The sequence below is a fragment of the Artemia franciscana genome, chromosome 19 (assembly GCF_032884065.1).
Source record: "Artemia franciscana chromosome 19, ASM3288406v1, whole genome shotgun sequence".
Taxonomy (NCBI): Eukaryota; Metazoa; Arthropoda; class Branchiopoda; order Anostraca; family Artemiidae; genus Artemia; species Artemia franciscana.
This window is the reverse complement of record NC_088881.1, coordinates 19,811,182-19,834,560: the sequence shown is the minus strand read 5'-3', so window position 1 is coordinate 19,834,560 and position 23,379 is coordinate 19,811,182. Positions and strand designations below refer to the sequence as shown.

The following is a 23,379-nucleotide window of genomic DNA, read 5'->3' as shown; positions in this document are numbered from 1 at the left end:
TGTTTTTTTTTATTTAATTTCTGAATGTTTTTGAATCAATGCATGTTTTGATTTTGGCTCTCTGCAGAGAAATAATTAAAACGAAATTTGCATATTTTTTTCTTTTGGGGCTAAATGGCTTTCTCATAATTTTGATCGAATGATTTTGAGAAAAAAGAGCGGGGGAGGAAGCCTAGTTGCCCTCCAATTTTTTGGTTAATAAAAAAGGCAACTAGAACTTTTAATTTTTTACGAATCTTTTTATTAGTAAAAGATATACGTAACTTACAAACTAGCTTACGTAAAGATTTTTTTACTCTCATGTTTTTATTACACATATGAGAGGGTTCGCCCCCTCGTCAGTACCTCTCTCTTTACGCTAAATCTTAAATTTTGGCCCAATTCATTAAGAATGACCCCTGAATCACAAAAGCCGTAGAATAAATAGTTGACATTATTAAAAATACTTTAGCGTAAAGAGCGAGGTATTAGGAGGTGAGCCCCTCATAAGGGTAATAATTTCTGTTCGTTTTAAGTTTTAATGCTGCTCCTTACTTCCAGCTGAAAAAAAACTTTTTCATATTTATTTTTTCATTGTTTTTTTTTTAAATAATGCTAGTAAATCCTGCGCTCCCTTCATGGAAATTTTCTTCCCCCATGACAAATTCCTCGATGGAAAGTTCCCCCAGTATATCCCCCTCTTTTCAACCCCTCCCCCCAGCCAAAAAAATCCTCCTGAAAACACCTGTACACTTCCCAATAACCATTACTATATGTAAGCACTGGTCAAAGTTTGTAACTTGTAGCCCCTCCCACGGGGACTGTGGAGGAGTAAGTCGTCCCCAAAGACATAGTTATAAGGTTTTTTGACAACGCTGAATAAATGGCTATCTCAGAATTTTGATCCGTTGACTTTGGGAAAATAATTAGCGTGGGAGGGGGCCTATGTGCCCTCCAATTTTTTTGGTCAAATAAAAAGGGCACTAGAACTTTTCATTTCCGTTAGAATGAGCCCTCTCGCCACATTCTAGGACAACTGGGTCGATACGATCACCCCTGGAAAAAAAAAAAAAAAAAAAAAAAAAAAAAAAAAAAAAAAAAAAAAAAAAAAAAAAAAAAAAAACACGCACCCGTGATCTGCGTTCTGGCAAAAAATACAAAATTCCACATTTTTGTAGATAGGAGCTTGAAACTTCTACAGTAGGGTTCTCTGATACGCTGAATCTGATGGTGTAATTTTCGTTAAGATTCTATGACTTTTAGGGGGTGTTTTCCCCTATTTTCTAAAATCACACAAATTTTCTCAGGCTCGTAACTTTTGGTGCGTAAGACTAAACTTGATGAAACTTATATATTTAAAATCAGCATTAAAATGCGATTCTTTTGATGTAGCTATTGGTATCAAAATTTCATTTTTTAGAGTTTTGGTTTCTATTGAGCCGGGTCGCTCCTTACTACAGTTCGTTACCACGAACTGTTTGAAAATAGGAAAGACGACTGCTCCCCCTGCAAGCAGCTCTACAGCTTTTCTTTCCAATTTCAGAGCCTATCTGGGACTCTCATGTTTAAAAGCAGTGGTCTTGAGCCCTGTTTCTGAGTTTGAGGTAGCTCGTATCGTGAATGCTCAAGGATATCGTCTTCTGGGCCAGACAGAATTCCTACAAGGGTTATCCGTACCATTCTGCACAATATTCTGTCAACATTGATTAAGCTTTCTAATTTGTCTTCCCAAATCTTCCTTGAATCTCTCAAGGAAACTATGGTTATAGTGCTGTTTAAAAGTGGATCCCGGAGTGATCCTAAATTCCTCTGATCTAGCTATAGGCTTCTTGGTTTTCTGGATGCCAAAGGATTTTTGCATGGTTTTCAGTTCGGATTCCGAGCGAATTACCCTATAAAGCATGCTTACGCAACTCTCTTGAATTTCATTTATTCGGCAGTAGATTCTGGTCTTATTTATTTTTGGATGGTTGCAAAGCTTTTGATTCTCTGACCCATCAGATTTTTCTTTGGAAACTATCACATTTTGGTATGAGATCAAACGCTTTCTCTTGGTTAGAATCCCATCTTTCTGGTAGACTCATTTTCAATTGATCCGCTTTTCCAGAGCCCTTCTTAAGTAGAATATAGCGTCCAAAAGGGATTTGTTCTTGGCCCCGTTTTATTTCTGATGTATTTTAATGATCTGATTTCGGTAGTCATGAACAATAGGCCTCTCGTATGCTGCAAGCTGTTTTATCGGGATGTTCCCTCATGTTCCGATGCTACTTCTAATGCAGATTTCATCGTTACTTATGCTGATAACAGCACTCTTGGGACCCTTGAGAAGACAGAATATGATATCAGAGAGAGCAATTTCATGGTTTGACAAGACTTGGCCTTGAATGTTGTCAAGTCTTATTTTTCTTGAATTGGTGCAGCTTTCTCTCTGCTTAAAAAGCTTCAGGTGTCAAGAGGCTCCTTGTGCAGATGCAGAGGGTCTTCCGGTTTCTTTGTATCCTGCTTAATGGGAACCTTTAATTTGGACACTGAATAGTCATAATCAGGATTAAGGTCTCATGAAGCGTGGGTATCATTCAAAAACTCGGACACACCTTTACTGAATCTATTTTGAAGCTCTTTTTTCTGCCTTGTCCAGTCATATGTTTCTTATTAACCAGTTATATGGATGACTAATTTTCCTTCTACATTGAGGTCGCTTTCTGTCAAGCGAAACAGCACAGCATCTGGTCATGGACACCAACCATTACTCACCAAAACTGCTACTAAAGCTACAGTCTATTTATATTCTTTTTTGTGATTTGTCTTTCATTAGCTTCCGCAGTTTATTTCTGATTTGGCTCCATATAACCTTCGTTCTTTACTCAATATCTGCATTCCTTCTACCCCTACTGTACAGCCAGATTTAAATCTTCTTATTGCTATGCCACTCGTTTGGGTCTTTTAAAAGGATTCTTAAGGACCATTTAGTTAAGAATCAAACACAATAGTTTTTTTTTCTTCTTCTACTGAGTTAATGTCCCCTGAGTGTTTGCTTTATAAAACATGGTGGTCTTCCCTGCGCTTTGACTCCCGGGCCTCAGATATGGTCTCTTTTTAATCTTACATGTTGTTTGGCAATTGATCTTTTGTTCTTTTTTTCTTTTTTTTTGTTGTTGTTGCTTATATTGTTTTTTTTATCCCCCCTTTTATCTCTGACCACAGAGCCTTTCTAGAGGGAATAAGAGTATTGTGATTCCAAAATGTATTTATTTGTGAGTAAAACTCCAAACTCTGATTATCCTTCACGAAGAAAAAATCTTAATAGAATGCTAAGTAGGCTTTTTCCAACTAAACGATTTTTTTTATCCTTTATTTTCTGTTGGTTTTCGGATTGACATTAGTTGATTTATTGTCAAGATATTACGCATGTTAGTGGCACTGTGATTGCAATGACCGTTGATGGTAAGAATTTCACTAGAAATTTACTATCACTACTACTATTAGTAGGTAGTATTTACTAAATTTTTGCAAAACATTTCACCTGTGTTTAGTCTTTACTTTTTACTTCTTTTCCTTTTGTGATTTACTCGTCTTTTACCACTTGCTCCTTTATAATTTGTTATTTTCTCGCATTTTCACAAATAGAAATAAAATAGTTGGTTAGCATCGTATCTGTCACGTGATATGTCTAATAATGATAAATCTACAATTATACCGGTTAAAAACGCCGTCAATGTATCGGGAGTGGGCTTGAAATACATCATCCAATGTTTCTATTGAATTCCAGTCTTTTTTCAGACTGCTCCAGCCAACTTCTACAGCTTGGCACTGAAAGTAACGACGAATCGCATTTAGCACATGACTAGCTTCCTTGATGCACGACGAAACAACCGCTAAAGTCCGCGAATCTTCCCCCGATCTGCCTAAAATTATGGTAAATAATTTACATCACATAAAAACATCCAAGTACTAAAATTACTGTCAAAACACAATTTAAAAATCCATATTTTCTACCACCTTTTCAAATGAGAAAACATTCTGCACAAGAGAAAAATTTAAATCCTGACTAGCTGAAAAAACTAGTCACATCAAAAAAAAAATGGTCCTTAGTAACAGGAAAGAACCAGAAATAAAAATTTAAATTTTTCGCTCCACCATAAGACTTGTAGAAAGGAGAAAAGTCTTAAGAAAAGGATTCAAAATATAAGAAAAGTCGGTACTTGTATGATATACGCTCTACCTAATGTCCTTCTACTATGTTTCTCTAACTCTCAATCCTAATGAAATATACCAAAGTAAGATAAAATAGACTTTAGAAACAAATTTGGGCTATATATTTGCACATTAGCGGGGCGGGGTAAAGAATAGCGGGTTGCATGCCTAATGTGTTAGTTACAATTATTCTGCATATTATGCAGTAAGAATTGTTTTCTAGCTTCAAACTGTCCACAAACTCCCCCCACCCTTAATGTGCAAATATATAGCCCAAATTATATATCTCCCACCTATTCTGTCAATTATTCTGTCTTGTCTCACGCTAAGCTGAAAGAAACTAACAAAAAATAAACGGTTCTATAATGCGTCAACCGGTTCTATTTAGATGAAGAATATTAGGTAGGGTGTATACCATTCAAGTACAAAAAGTTCTTAAGATCTTCAGATTTCAGATAGAAAACGGGGAAGAAGTTTCAGACTATTTTTCCCTCACCTTTCGATATACGTTTGACAGGGCACTTACCACTGTCTGAATTTCGCGAAACTTACCCCTGAACTCTGTACTTAAATCTCTATAGGTATATCCTTTTTTCGGCTAAAATCACTTGGTATGATCAGAGACTACCTAACATCGTAAAATTAGTCAAGATTAATAGATCTCAGATATTTTTATTATAGTTGTTTCCACCATCGTAACCGATAATGTTAACGGCCAATTTCTTTAGCAATGAGGGAATTGTGAAAGTTTAGGAAGAAGGCATGTGTGTTACCATTTCTCTACCTTAAACTAAACGCGCAAAATTTTATACCTTAAAATTTTAATGATTTTTGATTTATCAAAGTAAAAAAAAAACGGAAAATATTTGAAATATATTTTGTTTTCAGTAAAGTACAAGCAGAAGATTAGGTCTACTCGTGATACCTCTATAAAAATAGCCGCGCCTTGACCTTTAACTCTCGGGTGGTGTGAAAAATGGGATTAAAAAAAAAACCTCTATCACTTTTGACTCTTAAATGGGAACTAAAACTTTCTATTCCCAATTAAATAAGTCAAGTCTAAAGTTTATATGACCACGCCTTCCATAAAAACTTATATGTTTTCGTGCCTAAACTTACAACTCTTGGCCCCAGGTTCTGAAGGGTTGATTTAACCCCGAAGGTCTTGTCTTATTATGTTTAGACAATTTTAAACAAAATGATTCTAAAAATTTCCACCTGATTTATTTGGGGAAAATAAGATGTGGATGGGGGGAGGGGTATATGCCCTCATATCACTTTTGACTTTAAAAAAAAAGCTAGGACTTTGAATTTCCAATTGAATGGGCTACATCTGATTTTTGTATATTCATACATGGCTATCTCAAAACTCTGGTCAGAATTATTAGGGAAAAACAGCGGGGGGGGGGGCTATTTTCCGTAAGAAGATGTGTTTTCCGGGGGATAATTTTAGGGGCGATGTAAACGTCTAAACCGAACCAACTGGTCTGACAAAAGCAATATTTACGCCTCAACCTTACATAAAGATCTATTACATATACCTCACGTTTGAGTGACATTGGCGGCCTTGGTCCATGCCAGCCCCCCTAAGATTTTACTCTAGATCCAAAGGCGGGTTCTGCCTATTTTAAGGGTTAAAAGTTACTAGAGGTCAGCCATCCTACTACTTTCGCCTTTTTACTACCCGAAGTGTCGCTTTTCAAAGTATGACGAGGGGCCTCAGCCACTCCCCTAAAATCCTTAACTTTCTAAATTTTATTGCCACTTCTTTGTCAAAATATGTTTTTATTGGTATTGGGGCTCCCCCAAAACTTTTTTTTACCATCCCCCCCCCCAAAAAAAAGGCCAAGTTCCTGTACTGAATCCACCTAAAATTTTAGAATTAGAACCCTATGTGGATTAGAATTTATTGGAGTCTAAGCGGCGATGCGAACAAAAGACACTATTTGGCACACGATTGTTAAAATAGGGTATCTGCAATGTCCTAAGCATGCCTTAGGATATGAAGTTGAAAATTTTCGTGAGAACTTCGGCAGCCAAGTGGACTTTTACTGTGAGAGGGCAGAGTGGGGGGCTTGGAAACTCAATCCACCTGGATGTTTTTACACTGCAAGTCTCAACATGGCCAATAATTTATTCAAAGTGAGATGACAAGGTAAACCAAAAAACATTATGTGCTGCCGGGAGTGAGACTCAAATATTGACTTGGGAGAAGAAAGAGAGGTTATAGAAATTTGTTCTCAAATATTTTGATATAGTGTGGCACTATAAGCCTCTCTTGGACCGGGATCTATTCCTGGGGAGTGGCTGTATGACCGACAGAAACCAAACATGCCCAGCTACAAAATTAAAGCGTCTGTCAGCCAGGGGATCGAGTTGAAATTTTCACAGGGTGTTAAAGAGTGGGGGCAAGTAAACATTAAATTTTGACTTGAGGAGAGGGAGAGAGGTAAATTGAAAGTAACTACTGTTCCATTTTGTCTAAATACCATACATGCAACATCCTGGGGACCACAGATGGGATTAATCGGAAACTACCGGAGATTTGGAGGAAGGAGGAGGCAAGGAGGTCTTATATTGTTCGTTTAGAGGGAAGGGATGTGAAGATTAAAAATATGTATCTCCAATCCGTCTAAAATTTTTTTAACTATTAGTGCCAGCGGAACTTCGAATCCGTTCATGACGAAGAAATAAGGTAAATCAAAATACAGTAAGTTCATCCAGGCTATTAAAACAGCATATCTGTAATATTAAAAAAAAAACGACTGAGGGAACCAAGTTAAAACTTTAAGGACTGTTTCGGCATGACAAATGATAACTTAAATATTGCGTTTAGGAGAGGCATAAGGGTTACAAAGCAGTTTTATCCCCTAAATATTGCTTTGTCAGAAAAAGGACCGTAGCTTGATTATTAAAAACTTGAAAATTATAAGCTTTTTCTATTGGCTCCAAAGTTCACCCAATAACGGGGGCAAAACTTTTTATTCGATCAGTGCTAGGATCCGTAAGATTTTTTTTCAGCATTGGTGCTTGACTTTTAATGTTTTTATCATTCCAGGCAAACAGATTAAAAGACTTGGGATGCACAGAAAAGAGAAACTTATATTTTGTTTCTCCTCTCGGTTTAAAAGGACACTCACTAGGTTCTTGACCAGGTGGACCTCTATGCAGAAAATAAATTCGGAACAAATTCTGGTTGCACATGTTTTTGACGTAAAAATGAATTCGAAGTTATCTTGTTTGCCATTTCTGAAAGGTTTGCAATTTTTTTTTGTTATTTATAATTTTTTTACACAGGCTCTACAAGCACTTCTTCCAGCGACGCAACTATCTCTTCAACCGGTCAAAAAAGCAATCGGCGTTCTCCTCTGAAACGTAGTTGTTCATGAAGGGGATTGTCTCATCATTTGACGAAAATGTCTGTCCTACGAGCGTTATTTACAGCTGATGGAATAAGAAGAAGTGGCTCAGGGCTAAGTTTGGTGGTAAAGAAGTTATGCGTGTGACGGTGCGCTGTCTTGGTGAAACAAATTTTTTTTCTGCAAACGTGGTAGTTTTGCTATAATTTTTGCTTCAGCTTGTCAAGTAATAATGCGTAATATGCTTCTGTAATGGTTTTTGCTTTTTGAAAGATAATCGATTGATATAACTACGTTACAATCCCCAAAAAGTCGCCATTACTTTCCCAGCAGAAAAAGAGTTTTGCTTTTTTTGGAGTCGACTTCCTCATTGCATTCCACTGTTCTGACAGCATTTTAGTTTCAGGCGGATAATGGCGTATCGAAGTTTCATCTAAAGTAGTTAGGCGGCGCCAAAACTCGGATTTATTTCGCCTAAACTGCGTCAAGGTTTGGTCTAATGTACTAGCACCGTTTGGGGAACTACAGAGATGTCACCGTCGGTTGTTGCAATTTTTTGATGTCCCGAACAATCATCGTCTCATAAACTCCTACGGCGACGTTTAAATTCAGCTTCCTAGAATTTAAATGTGATAAATGATGGTATAGAGTTCCCATACACCAAATCCAACTTATCTTTGATTTAAGTAGGCGTATTATCTTTCAAAAACATTTTACTTGACAGGTCCATACTCGATTTTGTCTATTTTCACAAAAATACAAACATCGACTAACTCAAATGACTATCAAATAACAACTGTGCATCCAAACAGGCTGTAACTTTGGTGAGTACCCGTTAAAAGATGCACAGCTACCCTCGTCGACTTTTTTTTTGACAAGGGCCATCTTCACGTTGAGGTTGAGAACTTTTTCGAAGACCCTATATGACACCCGAGAGTAGGCCAAAACACTCTGTTTTCTCAGATTGGCTTAGGCTTACAGGACATGTAGACAAAGATGAGGGTACCTTAATGAAGAAAAAGTTTATGGGGGGGGGGGAAATGTTGTATTAATCATAACACTCAAAATAGGGCCAGGTTCGTTTTGTCTTCGATCGGCTAGGGACTTACTTAGCATGTATAGTAGGTCAAACAAACCTCACGGGAAACATATATTAAAAAAAATGGATTCGTCTATCAAAGAAACCCCAAAACAGGACAAACATTTTCCGATTGACATGAAACTTTTAGGAAAAAAAAACCAAGGGCTCTTGCCGAGAATAATAAATTAAAATGAATACCAATTATTAGCATGAAAAATTTAAGTTTTTTACGCTGATCTGATCTAAATTTAAGGCTTTTTAGAAACAGCAACTGCAAGACCAGGGGAACCTCAATTAAGACAAAATATCAAGGAAAACAATCCGGCTGGATTGGTTTGTAACACCCTTTTTTGTCTATTTAAGACACCAAAATTGATACTGACACTGATTTTATTAATAAACACAATTTCAATTCATTATAATTCACGTCTACCTCACTAATGAATAAACCTACGTTTTTGCTGGGGTGCAGTAGAAAAAATCTAATATTTTTTAATACACCAACAAACAATATGAAAATGACTGAAAAATACTCCAAACTCCTTCACATCATCACTTCCAAAATAGACATATACCTAACATAAATAAGAAATCTTGATATTTTTTTTTATTTTTGTGAATGTTCTGATAAATAAAAACCATATTGTTTCAAATACATATTCTTTAAAAAAAAATGCTTACACGTACCTTTTAACATAAAATAGCATTTTAAAATAATTTTTGTAGCATTATTGTTAATATTATGACAGATAAAAACATACTGCCTGAAATACAGATTGTTTTCAGCAAAGTGAAAGTAACATTCTGGTCTTTAGAATATTTAGTGGGCTGTACCCATACTTCTGTTTGTGGTTAAGAACCATTACGAAAGGACATGATAATACTCAATTATTTCATACTATTATATGATGTTCGAATTGTCTGACACCAACTGACCTAATTCAGGAAGACTTTAACGTTGACTTACCATACTTGAAAATCTTCCAGAGTCCTGCATTCATTGATGCCGACTTTCTTCGCAAGTCAAAAAGAAGCTGATTCACTTTCGAGTATTTTTCAAGTACTCGATTCGTAACAATCAAATCTATTGGCCAAGGGGCCTTGTATCCCAGTCGAAAGGAATTATCGCCTAAAATTAATTAATATAACCTAAAAGAAAATGCAATAATCCGTTGCAAACACTTATTTTCGTGTTGCCCAGGCTAATTACATTTTTCATAATCTCCACTTGTTTTCTACAAGATCAATAACACAAAAAATTATTTACATATCCATTTCTAGCGCTATCTATAAGAACTCTGTGACATTGTTTATTTTATTGTTATTATTATTTTTTGTGGTATTCTGTCATGTCTCCTTCTTTTTTTTTTGTTAGGTATAAAATACCAAAACTAAATATATTTTTATAAAGGCAAGTGGAAAAGCTACGTTATAGATTTACTTTAGGGGCATTTTTTTCATATTACCGGCAAAATCAATAATTTTCTCCGGCAACTGCAAAGATCAGCCGCGTATTTTTTGTTTGTCTTCTCTCGTGTTTATTATATGGAATTAATATTCTTAGCAACTTAATTTTTCACTTCACTTTCAATATTGTCGATGAATAGCTCTGGCATTTTAAAGCAACGCTTGTAGTTCAGTTGATCTTTCAAATGAAAACTTCCCTCCCAAAAACAAAACAACAGTAGCCAAAAAACTGTTACAAAAAGGCCTGCGTTCTACACTACGAAATTTTGTCATTGGGACTACTTAAAAAGTTCGGTTACTCTTCTCATAATATCAAACAGTTCGTGGTACCGAACTGTAAATAATAGAGACTCGGGTTAATAGTAATCGGAACTCTAAAAAACGGAATTTGATAACAGTTGATAAATAAAAAGAATTGACAAATAAAAAGAAGTCCAAAAATTTAAAACTCATTACCGTCAAAAGCTACAAGTTTGTGAAAATTTACCTGATATACGAAAAAGCGGGGAAACACCCATAAAAATGCAAATGATTTCGATGAAAATCGCACCATTAGATCGAGCGCATCAGAGAACCCTACTGAAGGGGTTTCAAGATCCTATCAATAAAAACGTTAAGTAAACTCAACGTAAGGAAAACGTATGGAAAAACGTAAAAAAAGTAAACTCAACGTGCGTTTTGGCATAGAGAAGTAAAATTTATGTTTATTTATTTCTGTTTCTATTAGTAAAACCCGACTGAACCTTTTATATATATATCTAGGATCTCTCTTCAGGCTATTTTTCTCCCAATTGTGAATGTATCGATCGATGGTTCTAGAAAATCGGGATTGGACTCATTCTACCGAAAATAAAAAGTTCTAATGTCCTTTTGAAGAGATCAAAAAGATTATGCCACGGGAAAGAGGAGTTTTATGCCATTTCGTCGCACCAAACGGCGATTCTGTCAAAGAGGACCATATTGCCATCGGTTTAAAATTCTGAGAGAGCCAATCGATTTATAGTATAAAAGACTATACATAAAGCTTCCCGGTTGCAGAGGAAGTAATGCCGTTTGGTGGCACATTTTTTCCTGAAAAAATTCGGAGTCCATAAAAGATAAGTGATAAAAACGGATATTTATCTTTATACTAGATTTAACTAAGCTAATTCACTTGATTTTTAAGTTTACTGATGTGTAATTGGGTGTAAGCTATTATGAAGGGGGCAGGGGCCATTGTACAGGCAGGATGGGAGGCAGATGCCTAAAAGAGCTCATTCCAATGCTAAATTTGTCTAAGTCTTCATGAGCCATCACATCAATATAGAAAAGGGCCGGAATTAATTTCTCATTTCCTTTTATTTGGGCCAAACCTGAAAAGGTGCTGCGGGGTGCTGATACCTCCTTTCTTATAGCAGAAAAAAACTCCTGGCACTTTTTTTAAGCTTCATTTAACTAAACTGGTTTGATCCATGTTTCATGCAATTATACAAAAGGATGAATGAGTGAGCTCAACGAATAAGGGGAGGTGGCAGTAGCTCATTTTGCAGAGAGTGCGTTTGCTTGCAGAGAATGCGTCAGGTTCCTGAAAGGGTGCATTTTAATGTACATGTATTCTAGTTCTAACGGAGCCTTTAAATATATTCAGAATAGGTTTTGGAAAAGGGAATACGATGAAAATGAAAATACCTTTTCATTCCCAGAAATACGTTTTTGTCTGTCTTTATTGTTGGAGCTAGAAAGGGGAAGGGGGTAATGGTACCCTTCTCATTGTAACAATCTTTTTCTATGTAGCATAAAATATTACATTTACATACCTACGAGTACAGCGGTGAAAAGGCAAGGGGGAGGTATCATAGGCCCTGCCTGGAAATTTCTTAGGGGGATGGCAAGTGCTAACAGGAGCTTTGTTTTCAGCGATCTTAAATGGTAATATTTCTCTTTTCCTATTTTTATACAACATTTAGGTGTAATTAACATAGATAAATAATGTATTTAAACATCAGAGATCCCTATTGTAGAGGTCGCTATGGCTTCAGCAGCGTAAAAGATGAATGTCAAGCAGAATTTCCATTCATATGAACAATAATACCCGTCTCTATAAACCAAAATTTTCATATATTCTTAGAAAATCTTAACCAAATATTTCAGTTCAAAATTTTACCCATGACAATCCAACATTTTGATTCTTAAACTGAAAGCTGGGAAAGTGGGCACTAACACTCAATTTACAATTATTCATATTTATAATATAACAGCAAGAGATCGGTGGTTTATGGGGCCGTCATCCCACTTCATACCTTGGTTAGGCCTAAAGATGATTTGAGAAACAATCAGAAATTAAATTAAGAATACAAGCTTTATCAACTAAAAGTAAGGAGCAACACTAAAATCCAAAACTACAAAATACTATTTTGTATCTAAGGGAAGTCTTATTCTTTTTCGCCTCAGCTCAACGCCCTACTCGGCTCTGTGATGCATTACGGAGCTGAAACATGGCAAGCATCAACTGCAACCCTCAAAGGAATCAACGTATTTCAGTCGAGCCTGAGGAGGATCGAGGACCTATGATGGTCCGAATTCGTCAGCAATGAGAAGCTTCTGCAGCTCACAAAGCAGTCTCGGTTTTAGACTCAAGCAGCCGAGCGAACCTAACGATAGTTCGGGCACCTGCTCTGAATGCCACCACATCTACCCGCAAAGACGATCTACGACATCGACCCTATCAAAGCCGGCCGGAAGCGACCTCACGGTCGACCTCAGAAACGTTGGTCCGACAGCCTATCCGAGTTACTGACGATGGCAAACATGAGACCGGGCGAAGCGCAAATACTTGCCATGGACCGAACCGGGTGGGGTAGGCAGACGTCACTCTCTACACCGAGCAGCGCCCGGCAGGAGACATAAGACAAAGTAAGTCAAGTCGAGTTCTTTAAGAATGACAGCTGAAACATAAATTCGTTGAATTGGAATAATAAACTTTTTTTAAACACCAAAAAACTTTAGCGTAACAAGCGAGGGGTTGAGCGGGGCACAATCCCCCTCTCGAATCAAATACATAATTATGTAGATTTTACTTATTTACCAGCTTTGGTAACTGTTTTAAACATAAATATGGATATCTTCTTGATAGATTTTATGATTAACGATGCTGGGTCGAATCGAATGCGCAATTATATATATTTTACTTATTTATGAGCTTTAGAAACTGTTTTAAACATGTAAATCTTCTTGATAACTTTTATGCTTAACAACGCTGGGTCGAATCGAATACGCAATTATATACATTTACTTATTTACGAGCTTAAGTAACTATTTTAGACATGTAAATCTGGATACCTTCTTGATAGCTTTTATGCTTAACAAAGCTGGGTCGAATCGAGTAAACAGTTACATAGATTTTACTTACTTAGCAGGAATATCAAACCATTTCCTGCTAAAATTGAACAAAAAACTGCTTACTCTCATCCACTCTTATCGTTAAATATTGAGCCGCCAAAGAATTCCCATTGATTGATTGTGACAAAGCTTCTTTCAAGGATCGATAGCTGATTAACCCTCTAAAGGAAAACTTCTCAGGGCCCTAAAACACAGGATTAGGAAATAAATCAACCAAGAAAAGCACAGGTTTTTCTTAGAGACTTAATGACTAGGCTAGACCAAGAGATTCAACTTGGGAAGGTGGCACAAGTGCTTCAACTAATATATTTTTCTATAGAAGCCTTAAGAGAGTTTTGGTGAAGAATATTAATCCAGATTAAATTTACCAATTAAACATGTTAAAATTTGGGTACAGGTGCAAGTTAATTCTCTACCCCTTTTAACAAATGGGAGGGATCTTAATTTTCCAAATAGATTACAAATTTGCCCAAGATGCAATATCTTGGGGGATGCATTCGAACATTTCCTTTTTAGGTGCAATGAACGGGTAAATTTAGGAGGGGGGATTTGGTAAATGGTGAAAATGGTGAGCTGCTACAGGGGATCCTCAAACCAACGTCTACTAGATGTAAAGGGTTTAAAGGTTCGAAAACAGGAGATTTTTTTAATTTATTTTTGTGTCCGTATTAATTATGCTTTTTAATTTCAGTTTTGCATATGACTTTACCAGCTATATATATATATATATATATATATATATATATATATATATATATATATATATATATATATTTATATATAAATTCCTGGTTCAAATCTGTTCGGATTTTGTGCAAATTGCGGACATTGGCGAATAACTCACTTTATTGTTTGTTAGGTATTTGATTTTAAATCTTTAAATTTTTGGTCTTTTATTGAATTTTATTTAATTTTTTGGCAGTTTTCTTTCATAAGTTTCGCTTTTTTTTGGTTTCATATTATTTTGTTCACACTGAAAAGAAAGGCGGTTGTTCTCTCGAAATATCCGCTTTCTGTGTTTTCTTCAGTATTTTCATTTGGCCTTTAAAAACCCATTTTTGATCATTTTCTGTTTTATGCTATATATATATATATATATATATATATACATATAACGAAAAGATAAATCATCAATGCAACATCAGCACAAACACATAAAAAAAAAGAGATAGAAGGAGAAAGGGAAAACTGTTTTCCTAAATTAGTGATTAATATAGACCAGCACTTGAATGAGGCCTTAACCCTACTCATCCATACAACCACATAGGTCAAACAGCATAGCCATACACAATCAACCATAAAGAATAATCCATGGACAGGCAGTCATGTCGTCAATAAGTTTAAGTCGTCATTTACCAAACAATAGAAACAATAAAGACAAATAATTCAGAGGCAATAACCCAACACAAGGGCTCAACAGGAGAATACACTTGCCTATAGGGTTTCGGCACTTTAAATTCTCTACCCAGTCAAGTGTTGTGCCTACCACAGAATATCCATGGCATCCCCGTGACAGGTATCACCCCCAAAATACATAGAAAAAAAAACCCAGCAAATGTAGAACAACCAAGCAACACCAAAACAAACTTATCCTGTTAATATATTCCTCTTTTAAGCAACAATAGGTAAACTAAATGTGATAAATTTTACCAAATCACAAATATTAACACTTTGCAAAAAACCTGAATGAACTAAACAATTATAGAATTCATCTTACCATGTGGCTATTTTTTTTATAAAATCCGCTCTATTAGAAACACAATTCAAAATAAATGGCGCTGCATCATCTTTTTCGCGAACCTCCGAAATTAGCCGAAAATTTCCTTAAGTATTTCCAGATAATTCTTTTGGTGTTTATTTAAAAGTTCATTATAATGAAAACTAAATTTTTTAAATTGCCAAGTTAATTTATTTGCAGGAAAACCTCTTAATATCAATTTTGGCTTAAGATTTTACATCTATTTTTAAAATCAATATAATTACTACAAATCCTTGCATAACGAAGTAACTGTGAGAAAAACGCCGAATATGTGATATTTGAGTGTATATTACTTTCAGGAAATGGGAAACTAATCACTTCAAAATCAAAATCATCCGTTTTATTATACATTTTAAAACTTAATTTATTATTATCAGAAATATTAACATTTAAATCTAAGAAATGATCTTCATGACCAGCGCCATGACTAGGTTCAACAGTAAGCTCTGATGGATATATATTTTTAGAAATATCAATGAAATCCTTACAATTTAAGACCAAAATATCATCTAAATATCTTTATTATTTGACAAAACATGTTTTAAATTATTTGGATTATTCTTATCCATCATATATTTATATTCTAGTTGACTTAAAAACAAGTCAGCTATAAATGAGCTGGCATTCCCCCCCCCCATGGGAATTCCCACGATTTGCTTGTACAAGTCACCACCAAATCTTATATAAGTATTGTATAAAACAAATTCTAATAACTCAAAAATCATATCCAAGCTGTAACATCTCAAGTTAACTGTAGTCTTAAAGCAATTTGTCCATATAGCTTTTCCCGGTCGTCATTTGTGTCCCGGTGTCCCGGTCTGTGATTTCTATTCGAACGGTCCCTGTGTCCCGGTCGTCATTTATATATCCCGCCTGTGCCCCCGGCGTCCCCATTGTAGGTTCTTCAGTCATTTTACAATTAAACATTTTTCCGTGAACAAATGTCTTAAATACCGTTAATGACGTCACCGCCAAAGCAAAAATGACGACAACTAATTTCATGACGTCAGCCGACGCGGAGACGTGACGTCACCTGATCCACAGACGGACAGACGGACAACTTATTTATATATATATAGAAGATATAACGACTTATACTTATTGACGACATGACTGCCTGTCCATGGATTATTCTTTATGGTTGATTGTGTGTGGCTATGCTGTTTGACCTATGTGATTGTATGGATGAGTAGGGTTAAGGCCTCATTCAAGTGCTGGTCTATATTAATCACTAATTTAGGAAAACGGTCTTCCTTTTCTCCTTCTGTCTCTCTCTTTTTTTTTTTTTTTTCTTTTTTTTTTTTTTTTTCTTCTTTTTTTTTGTGTTTGTGCTGTAGCATTGGTGATTTCTCTTTTCATGATATATATATATATATATATATATATATATATATATATATATATATATATATATATATATATATATATATATATAACAGATCCTTTTTTGTCATTTCAAAACCGGAAGAGGCGAGATTAAACCAGAAGAGGCGAGATTACCCTAGATCCTTCCAAACAACATTTTACAGGATTTTACAGGTTTCAAGGCTAAAAACATACCTTATTTATGAGGTTAGAGGACAAAGCAGAGGCAAACTCTCCATCATAAAGAAGAAAAAAGAGACGGAGTCCTTTGATGTGTTCATCTAGGCGGTGATCGGAAATCACGGAGTTTAAAAGAGCTCGGTTGACAAGTTTTGACCTTAAATAAAAGAGACTCATTTCTCAGCTTTCAGAAATAGAGTTAATACGCTAATAGTTAGCTAGTGATTTACTGAGAAAGGTACATGGCACAAGGTCAAATTATTAATTGTAATTATTCCGGATAGTCTCTTTAAGAGCACGATTGACGAAATCCGTATGCCAGTAAAATCAACACAACCAGGCGAATCATTCCTTTTTAGTACCAGTACTTTCTATGCAAGCATTTTGTAAAATATAAATATTCTTTTTAGATTAAGTTTCATATTTCTATTGATGTACTGCAATTAAAAGTAATTTGATAATATGCTGCTTCTTCTTAAATGTTAGAGCTATTTTTTGCTTGAAATATCTTATTCAATATTAACTTGCATACAGTAATTTATATATTTTTTTAATAGCTAAATTTGTCCTTCAAATGTATTAAGAGAATGTGATATATACAAGAAATCTTTGACTGTCTAATTTTTTATGATCATTTTATACTCATAATTAAAAATTTTACACAATATCTTTAGATGGTAATGATAATTAATAGATAGTGCTATAGGGTCTACTATTTTCAACAAAAATATTTTCCTTTCAACAATTATTCTTTACTATCAGGCAATAGACTTCAATTTTTGTGATTAATATTAATATGATTAATATGACATGTGATTAATATGATATGTGATTAATATTCAGTGTTGATTCAGAGTTCAAAGCGAACGGACTTAGCTTAAATTAGATATGTTAGTAACATTACTAAACAACATATGATTTGTTCTCAGGTTAAACTGGACTCACACCTAAACTGGTTTAACAAGTGAAATAAAGGAATAAATGTAAATGAACATTAGCATCTATGGATTCAATAAATTGAAGCAATTTGGTTTCATAAATGAAAAACGGGTTAGGATTTACGGACTATACTAATAAACAGAAAGATAAGTAATCTTTTCAATTTCATTACCACATTTTCTAGATTAATTATGACTTCTGTTAATGTATCCGAGACTCTACCAGAAATTAATCGAAAATTGAAGAGAAATAGTTTCATCGCAAGCATAAGATCTTAGAAATAGAATTTCTGCTATTTCGCTGCTAATTGATGCGAAATGGAAAAGTTCTCGGAGGATGTGTAATTGGTACTTGGTACACATTGGAAAGTGTAATTTGGTACTCTATAATTTTGATCCTACAAACAGAGGCCCTTCGTTACGGGAAGATGTAAAGAAAGCTCTGGACCTACATGTGACAAATTTAGGGCTGAAAATGACAGACATTAAAGACATTTTTTGTTTAAACGCCAAACAAGGCACATTGCAAGTGCTGGTTTAGATCACAAGCAGTTACATTTGCAATATTATATTGCGGTCAAGTGCTCATCGGAAAGGCAGGGGGGGTCTTGTTGTTATGCCCAATTATACACAGTATGAGCTGTCTATCTGTAACTGCCTAAAGCCGTTTCTTGAACATACTGGAGGAGAAAATAAAGAAGCAAGACTAAGAGGCACAAAGTTATACATTGGTCAAGATTAATACATTAATGCAAAAAATATGCTAAGGTATATTTTTCCTGGATGTATTTTAAAGCTTCTTAGAATTATTACATACAGCCGTACATAACTTACTGTTCTATTGTTTGGATGAGTACTTCCCCATTCCTATTATAGCCCCTTTCTCTTCTTCATGAAAAGGCCCGTCAGTTAGTTTCAGATACAAATAGTACGTCAACAAATTCTCTCCTTAGGTTCCGTGCACAGTATTTCCTATCTTGTGCTATTTTTATTCATAACAATCTTCATGGTCAACTTCCCTCTTGTTTTTCGAAATTTTTACAGCCCCGAGTTAGTACAAATCTTCGTGGAATTCGTGACTCTGAAGTTCTATTGGTTGTTAGAACTCCAACCGTGAGGTCAAATCTTAGCCCTATTATACGCAAGTAGTAGGGTTTAGAAGTCCATGCCGAAGAATATCAGATTGCCACTCCATCGGGGTCTTCAAAGATTTTATGAAAAGTCATTTGGGTTAATTTTTCTTCTTATTCTTTTTTTTTAATGTAAGTAATAATAGTAATATATATTTGCCAGTTCAATTGAGTGTAAATAAAAATAATAAAAAGGGTTTGGTATAAGTATTTGCATTTTTCCTATTTTTCTTTTTTGTTATTTTTTCCTTTCCGTGTTTATTTCCCTTATCTTTATTATGAATCTTGATAGATATGTTTGCAATGTTTTTCCCTGCGTTCACAGGCCATGGAGGCTTTTGTAGGGATGTCCAAAGAGATGCATGTATTGATTATTTGATACTAATAAAGTTGAAGTTGACACATAAAGAGAGATTTTTGTAAGATGTTGAGTGTTAATGTTGAATGTGTGTAAGCTATTTTTTGTTCGTTTTTTATTTTTTGTAACCATGGCCCTTGTGGCTTTAGAGCATTGAATAAATATCTATCTATTTTTGTGTTATTATTTTTGTCATTTTTATTATTTTGTGTGAGGCTATTGTGTGTTATTATGGTATTATGTGCCTTATCACGTGTGTTTTGTTATGCTGTGTTATTATTATGTTGCGGTAATTATTGTTGCTATGTATGTTTTTTATTAAGTCCGTCAATATTTGTTTGCTGGTTTTTTTTTGCTTTTGCCATGGCCCGATTAGGCTTTTGTAGCAATAAAATCATATCCATCTATCTATACGAATTTGATTTTCCAAAAAAAAAAGACTTCCCAAAAGGCAATTCAAATTGAACGTTTCCGATAAAAACAAGCCAGAATTCAAGTTAATTTTCAAACTGCAGGTAGGATGAGACAGGTAGTATTTTCCTGAATGGTCGAAACGATATCCTCAAGGGTCGAAAAGAAATCTGTAAAGACGTGGAGGTGGTTTTTACATCCTATAGTCCCAATTCTCCCATCCATTTACACATCCCTCCCATTAAAATATTTTTTTCACAATTATCATAATCAAAATAAAATAAAAGCAATTAGTGAATTTATTTTTGCCAAGAGGCAATAATCCTGTCAAGCTTTGCAAAATGACGCTTTTAGCACTGACAACCTTAAATAGTGTTTTTATCTTTTGGTTAAGACACATGTAACCAATGTAACAAAATGTAAGACTGTATAGACTCTAAGGATGGTAGGCTAAGGAGGATAATCGAGGTTTGTCAGGGACAGTCTTGCCTTTCCATACTGGTTACATCCGAGTAATTGGCAGGGAGTGTGCATACGTATCTGGCTTTCCTCATTCAAAAGCTGTTTTATCCAATTTAATGTGTGCCGCAATTTTTTGTCTGTTCCAGTTTGCTGGCTCTGATCAGTCATTTTTAATAGCCTGATCTGACAGTTTTTTTTACGATCTCTTTGACTTTTGGTTCTTTTTGAAGGAATTTTAAATTTTCCTTTTGAAAAATCAAGAGCCCTTGGTTGAGTGATAAAGAATCAACTAAAAATCCATCTCGTCCTTGCAGGAAAACCTTACAGAAATGCCTTCACTCTTTAAGAACTCAATCGAAATCCTGAGCGTGTAATCCTATCTTAAGGAATATTTTAACTTCAAATGAACATAGTTAACCTTAATTTTATCTTTTATTCAAAGCCGCAAGCTATAATTATTTTTAACCTGAAGAAGCTACTTAACGCTCAGAGAATGAAAAACAGATTACAAGACATAATTTCAAGTTCAAGGAGGGCAAAAAAGGTCCATCGAAAAGTAATTTGCATACTACATAATATTATTCATTTAACTTAAATGAAACTTGAATTTGAACTAAAAAACTCTGATGCCCCTTCAGATTTACTAACATTACATAACATTAATACAAAAACATTCTACATAACATTAATACACTAAACTGAGTTCCTGCAAATACTTCATTTGCAATCAGTTGCAAATGAAATCAGTTGAAATTGCAAATGTTGTTTCATTTACAAACCAGGCTAGCAGTTGGTTAGATGTGGTCAAGAGTTAAACTAAGTAGTGCATTAAATTAAGCTAAACAGTGGGTTACCAGTTTCCTGTACAGGGTTTCCAGCAACTGTGATTCTGATGGTGTACTTTTCGGTCCGACCTGATTCTATTTTGAGGAGTTTCAGGCTATTTTTCTAAATTCCCATAAATTGGTTTAAACTAAGTAATGTATTAATTTTATTGTGTCGGTTTTACCAAGGGAATTGTCTAAGAATGGTTTATGGTACTTGTTTGAGTGACTATATATTAGACAAGAAGGGGCAAAAAAATGTTCCAATGCCTAGGTATGGAATAAATAAAGATTGTTAGGTGATGATTTAAAGATGAAGAATGATTGGGAGCCAAAAATCTTGACCTGTTGTGACATGAATGTGAAAAAAAATGTACTCAGAGAGAGTAAGATTTAGGAATAAGTTATAAGAAACACTTTAAAGGAATGAAAACTTGGCAGGAGTGGGGGAGTGGCAACGACTGAATTCCTGAAGACAATGGGGGGGGGGGAGAGGACCATGCACAGCTACGTTAGCTTCAGGCATCTTGGTGCTGCAATGATACTAGCAAGTAGCAGCAGTTTTTTTTTCAAGTCATTTTTTTTCAAGTCTTTATCTTCGTTCCTTTTCAAAAACTTTAGTACAAGTCTGCCTGCGTAAGCACAATTTCAGCAATGCCAAAAAACCTATGCAATCAACAAAATAAATCCAATAAGGACATTTTCAGTGGTTCTTTTAATTAAAAAACAGTGTTATTTGTGTACTTCACGAACTTGATTAAGTACATACACACACATTTCTCATTCTCATTTCTTCCTAGATTTTTTTTCGTTTAATTTTCCTTTGCAGTAACAGCAACTTTATGTTTTGAATTTAACTAATTGAAATTTTTATAAGTAATTCCTCAATTTACCTCGAACTTCAAGGTCTATAGCTGAATTCTCTGATTTTAGCAGTATTTTGCCTGTTAAATGTGAATATTTGCCATGTTGCCATATCACAACATATTTTTACTTATTTTCTTATTGCAAACGGTACACTGGTTTATCAAATTCTATCTGATACATGTGCAATTGTTTTATCAATGAATACACACAAACGCGTAGAAACAGTAAAAGAAAGGGAAACGTAACATAAAAATAATAACAAGTTCTGACATTGAAATCTCACCCTCTTTCCTTATTAAAATTACTAGAAAGATTCTAAAAATGTTCATATCTCAAACAGGGATGGTAATTCATGAAATTATGGGGAGAAGGAAGGGGGTCGAGAATTTTTTGGCAATTTATTACGAAGATGCATTTTTTTATAGGGCGAGGGACAGTTTTACTTTTTTCGATTTTTTCTGCGTTAAAATACAAAAATAGGTATTTTTCAAATTTAGAGGGAAACTGCTCCTTATTCGTCCGAGTGAGAGAACTATGAACAAACTGAAATAACAGGGGCAAATTTCGTTTTTAAAACGAAGAGATATCGGAGAATGGATGTAACCGATTGAGAGAGCATGCTAAATTCAAGAATGTAAATAACTGCAGGCCTCAGGACAACAAAAAAAGGGAAAAAAACTTCAATGAGAGCACTGATGACATATTATGCTGATTTACACCAACTAGGCTATCTAAATTCCAATTGGAGCACCAACTCCTTCAATATTTGTTTAGCCCAAACTTTAAAAGTATGGAAGATAGCCATAGCCAGATAACCTTTTAAATTCAATAACAAGCTTGGGAATCTATTCAATCGGTTGCCGGAAACCAGCCTAATATGCCACTGGTCGTCGCAAGACACGATTCTAATAAATTTAGGAACTAATTTATCTGCTCAAAAAGCAGTATATAGCTACTAATCTTCGTATATGAAGAAAAAAAAATTAAAACACAAAATGTTTCTAAAAATGTCCTTAGCTTTGTATCTTGAAGATTTTGTACCATACGGTACCCAAAATTTTTTACAGTAGTAAGCAAATTATTGTGAAGCTACAAAGAACTTACTGAACATAAAGGTAAGGCATCAAACTTCGTTCTATTAAATCTGGCGCATCAATGAATGTGCTTTGAAAATCCTTGGTCGAAATACCAAAATTCAAATCACCTTGTGATTGTATATTGGGAACTAAAAAACAGAAGAGACAGCACATAAGAAGACTTCAGATGCAGTCATCTGATTGGCCAAATTTTAGAATTCTATGTCTTTTAGAAGTGTCTGAGTTACAAAAGCCATAAGGCAAAAACATAACAACTAAAAAACCCTACACGTCTAAAGACGTAGACTCGTTAATATTAAATAAAACACAACATAAAAATATAAATTTGTGTGAACTGAGACTTTCTTTGAATCCCCCTTTCATATTTACCAAACTATTATAGTGGTTACACTTCGTAGATATACTAGCAAGGCCTAAACATATTGCTTGTCAACATTTATGCAGCTACAGTAGAATGATCAAGTGTCTATGATCAAAATGGTATTGAGCCTGGGTTCACATTTCTTTTTTTAGGATGTCAAATTGTCTAT

The 23,379-nt window shown here is 34.8% G+C and overlaps 1 protein-coding gene across 3 annotated transcripts in view; it reads right to left on the bottom strand.

Moving 5' to 3' along the window:
* LOC136039386 (uncharacterized) overlaps positions 1–23,379 on the bottom strand; it is a 103,332-nt gene that overhangs the window by 30,458 nt on the left and 49,495 nt on the right. For all 3 annotated transcript variants that reach the window (XR_010620432.1, XM_065723069.1, XM_065723068.1), the window contains exons 8-12: positions 22,857–22,977; positions 16,778–16,919; positions 13,522–13,642; positions 9,581–9,742; positions 3,677–3,884 (exon numbers count right to left, since the gene is read on the bottom strand). Coding sequence is in view for 2 of the 3 variants with exons in the window: in XM_065723069.1 (XP_065579141.1) it covers positions 3,677–3,884; positions 9,581–9,742; positions 13,522–13,642; positions 16,778–16,919; positions 22,857–22,977 (754 nt within the window). In the remaining variant the exon portion in view is untranslated. The remainder of the gene's footprint in view (positions 1–3,676; positions 3,885–9,580; positions 9,743–13,521; positions 13,643–16,777; positions 16,920–22,856; positions 22,978–23,379) is intronic.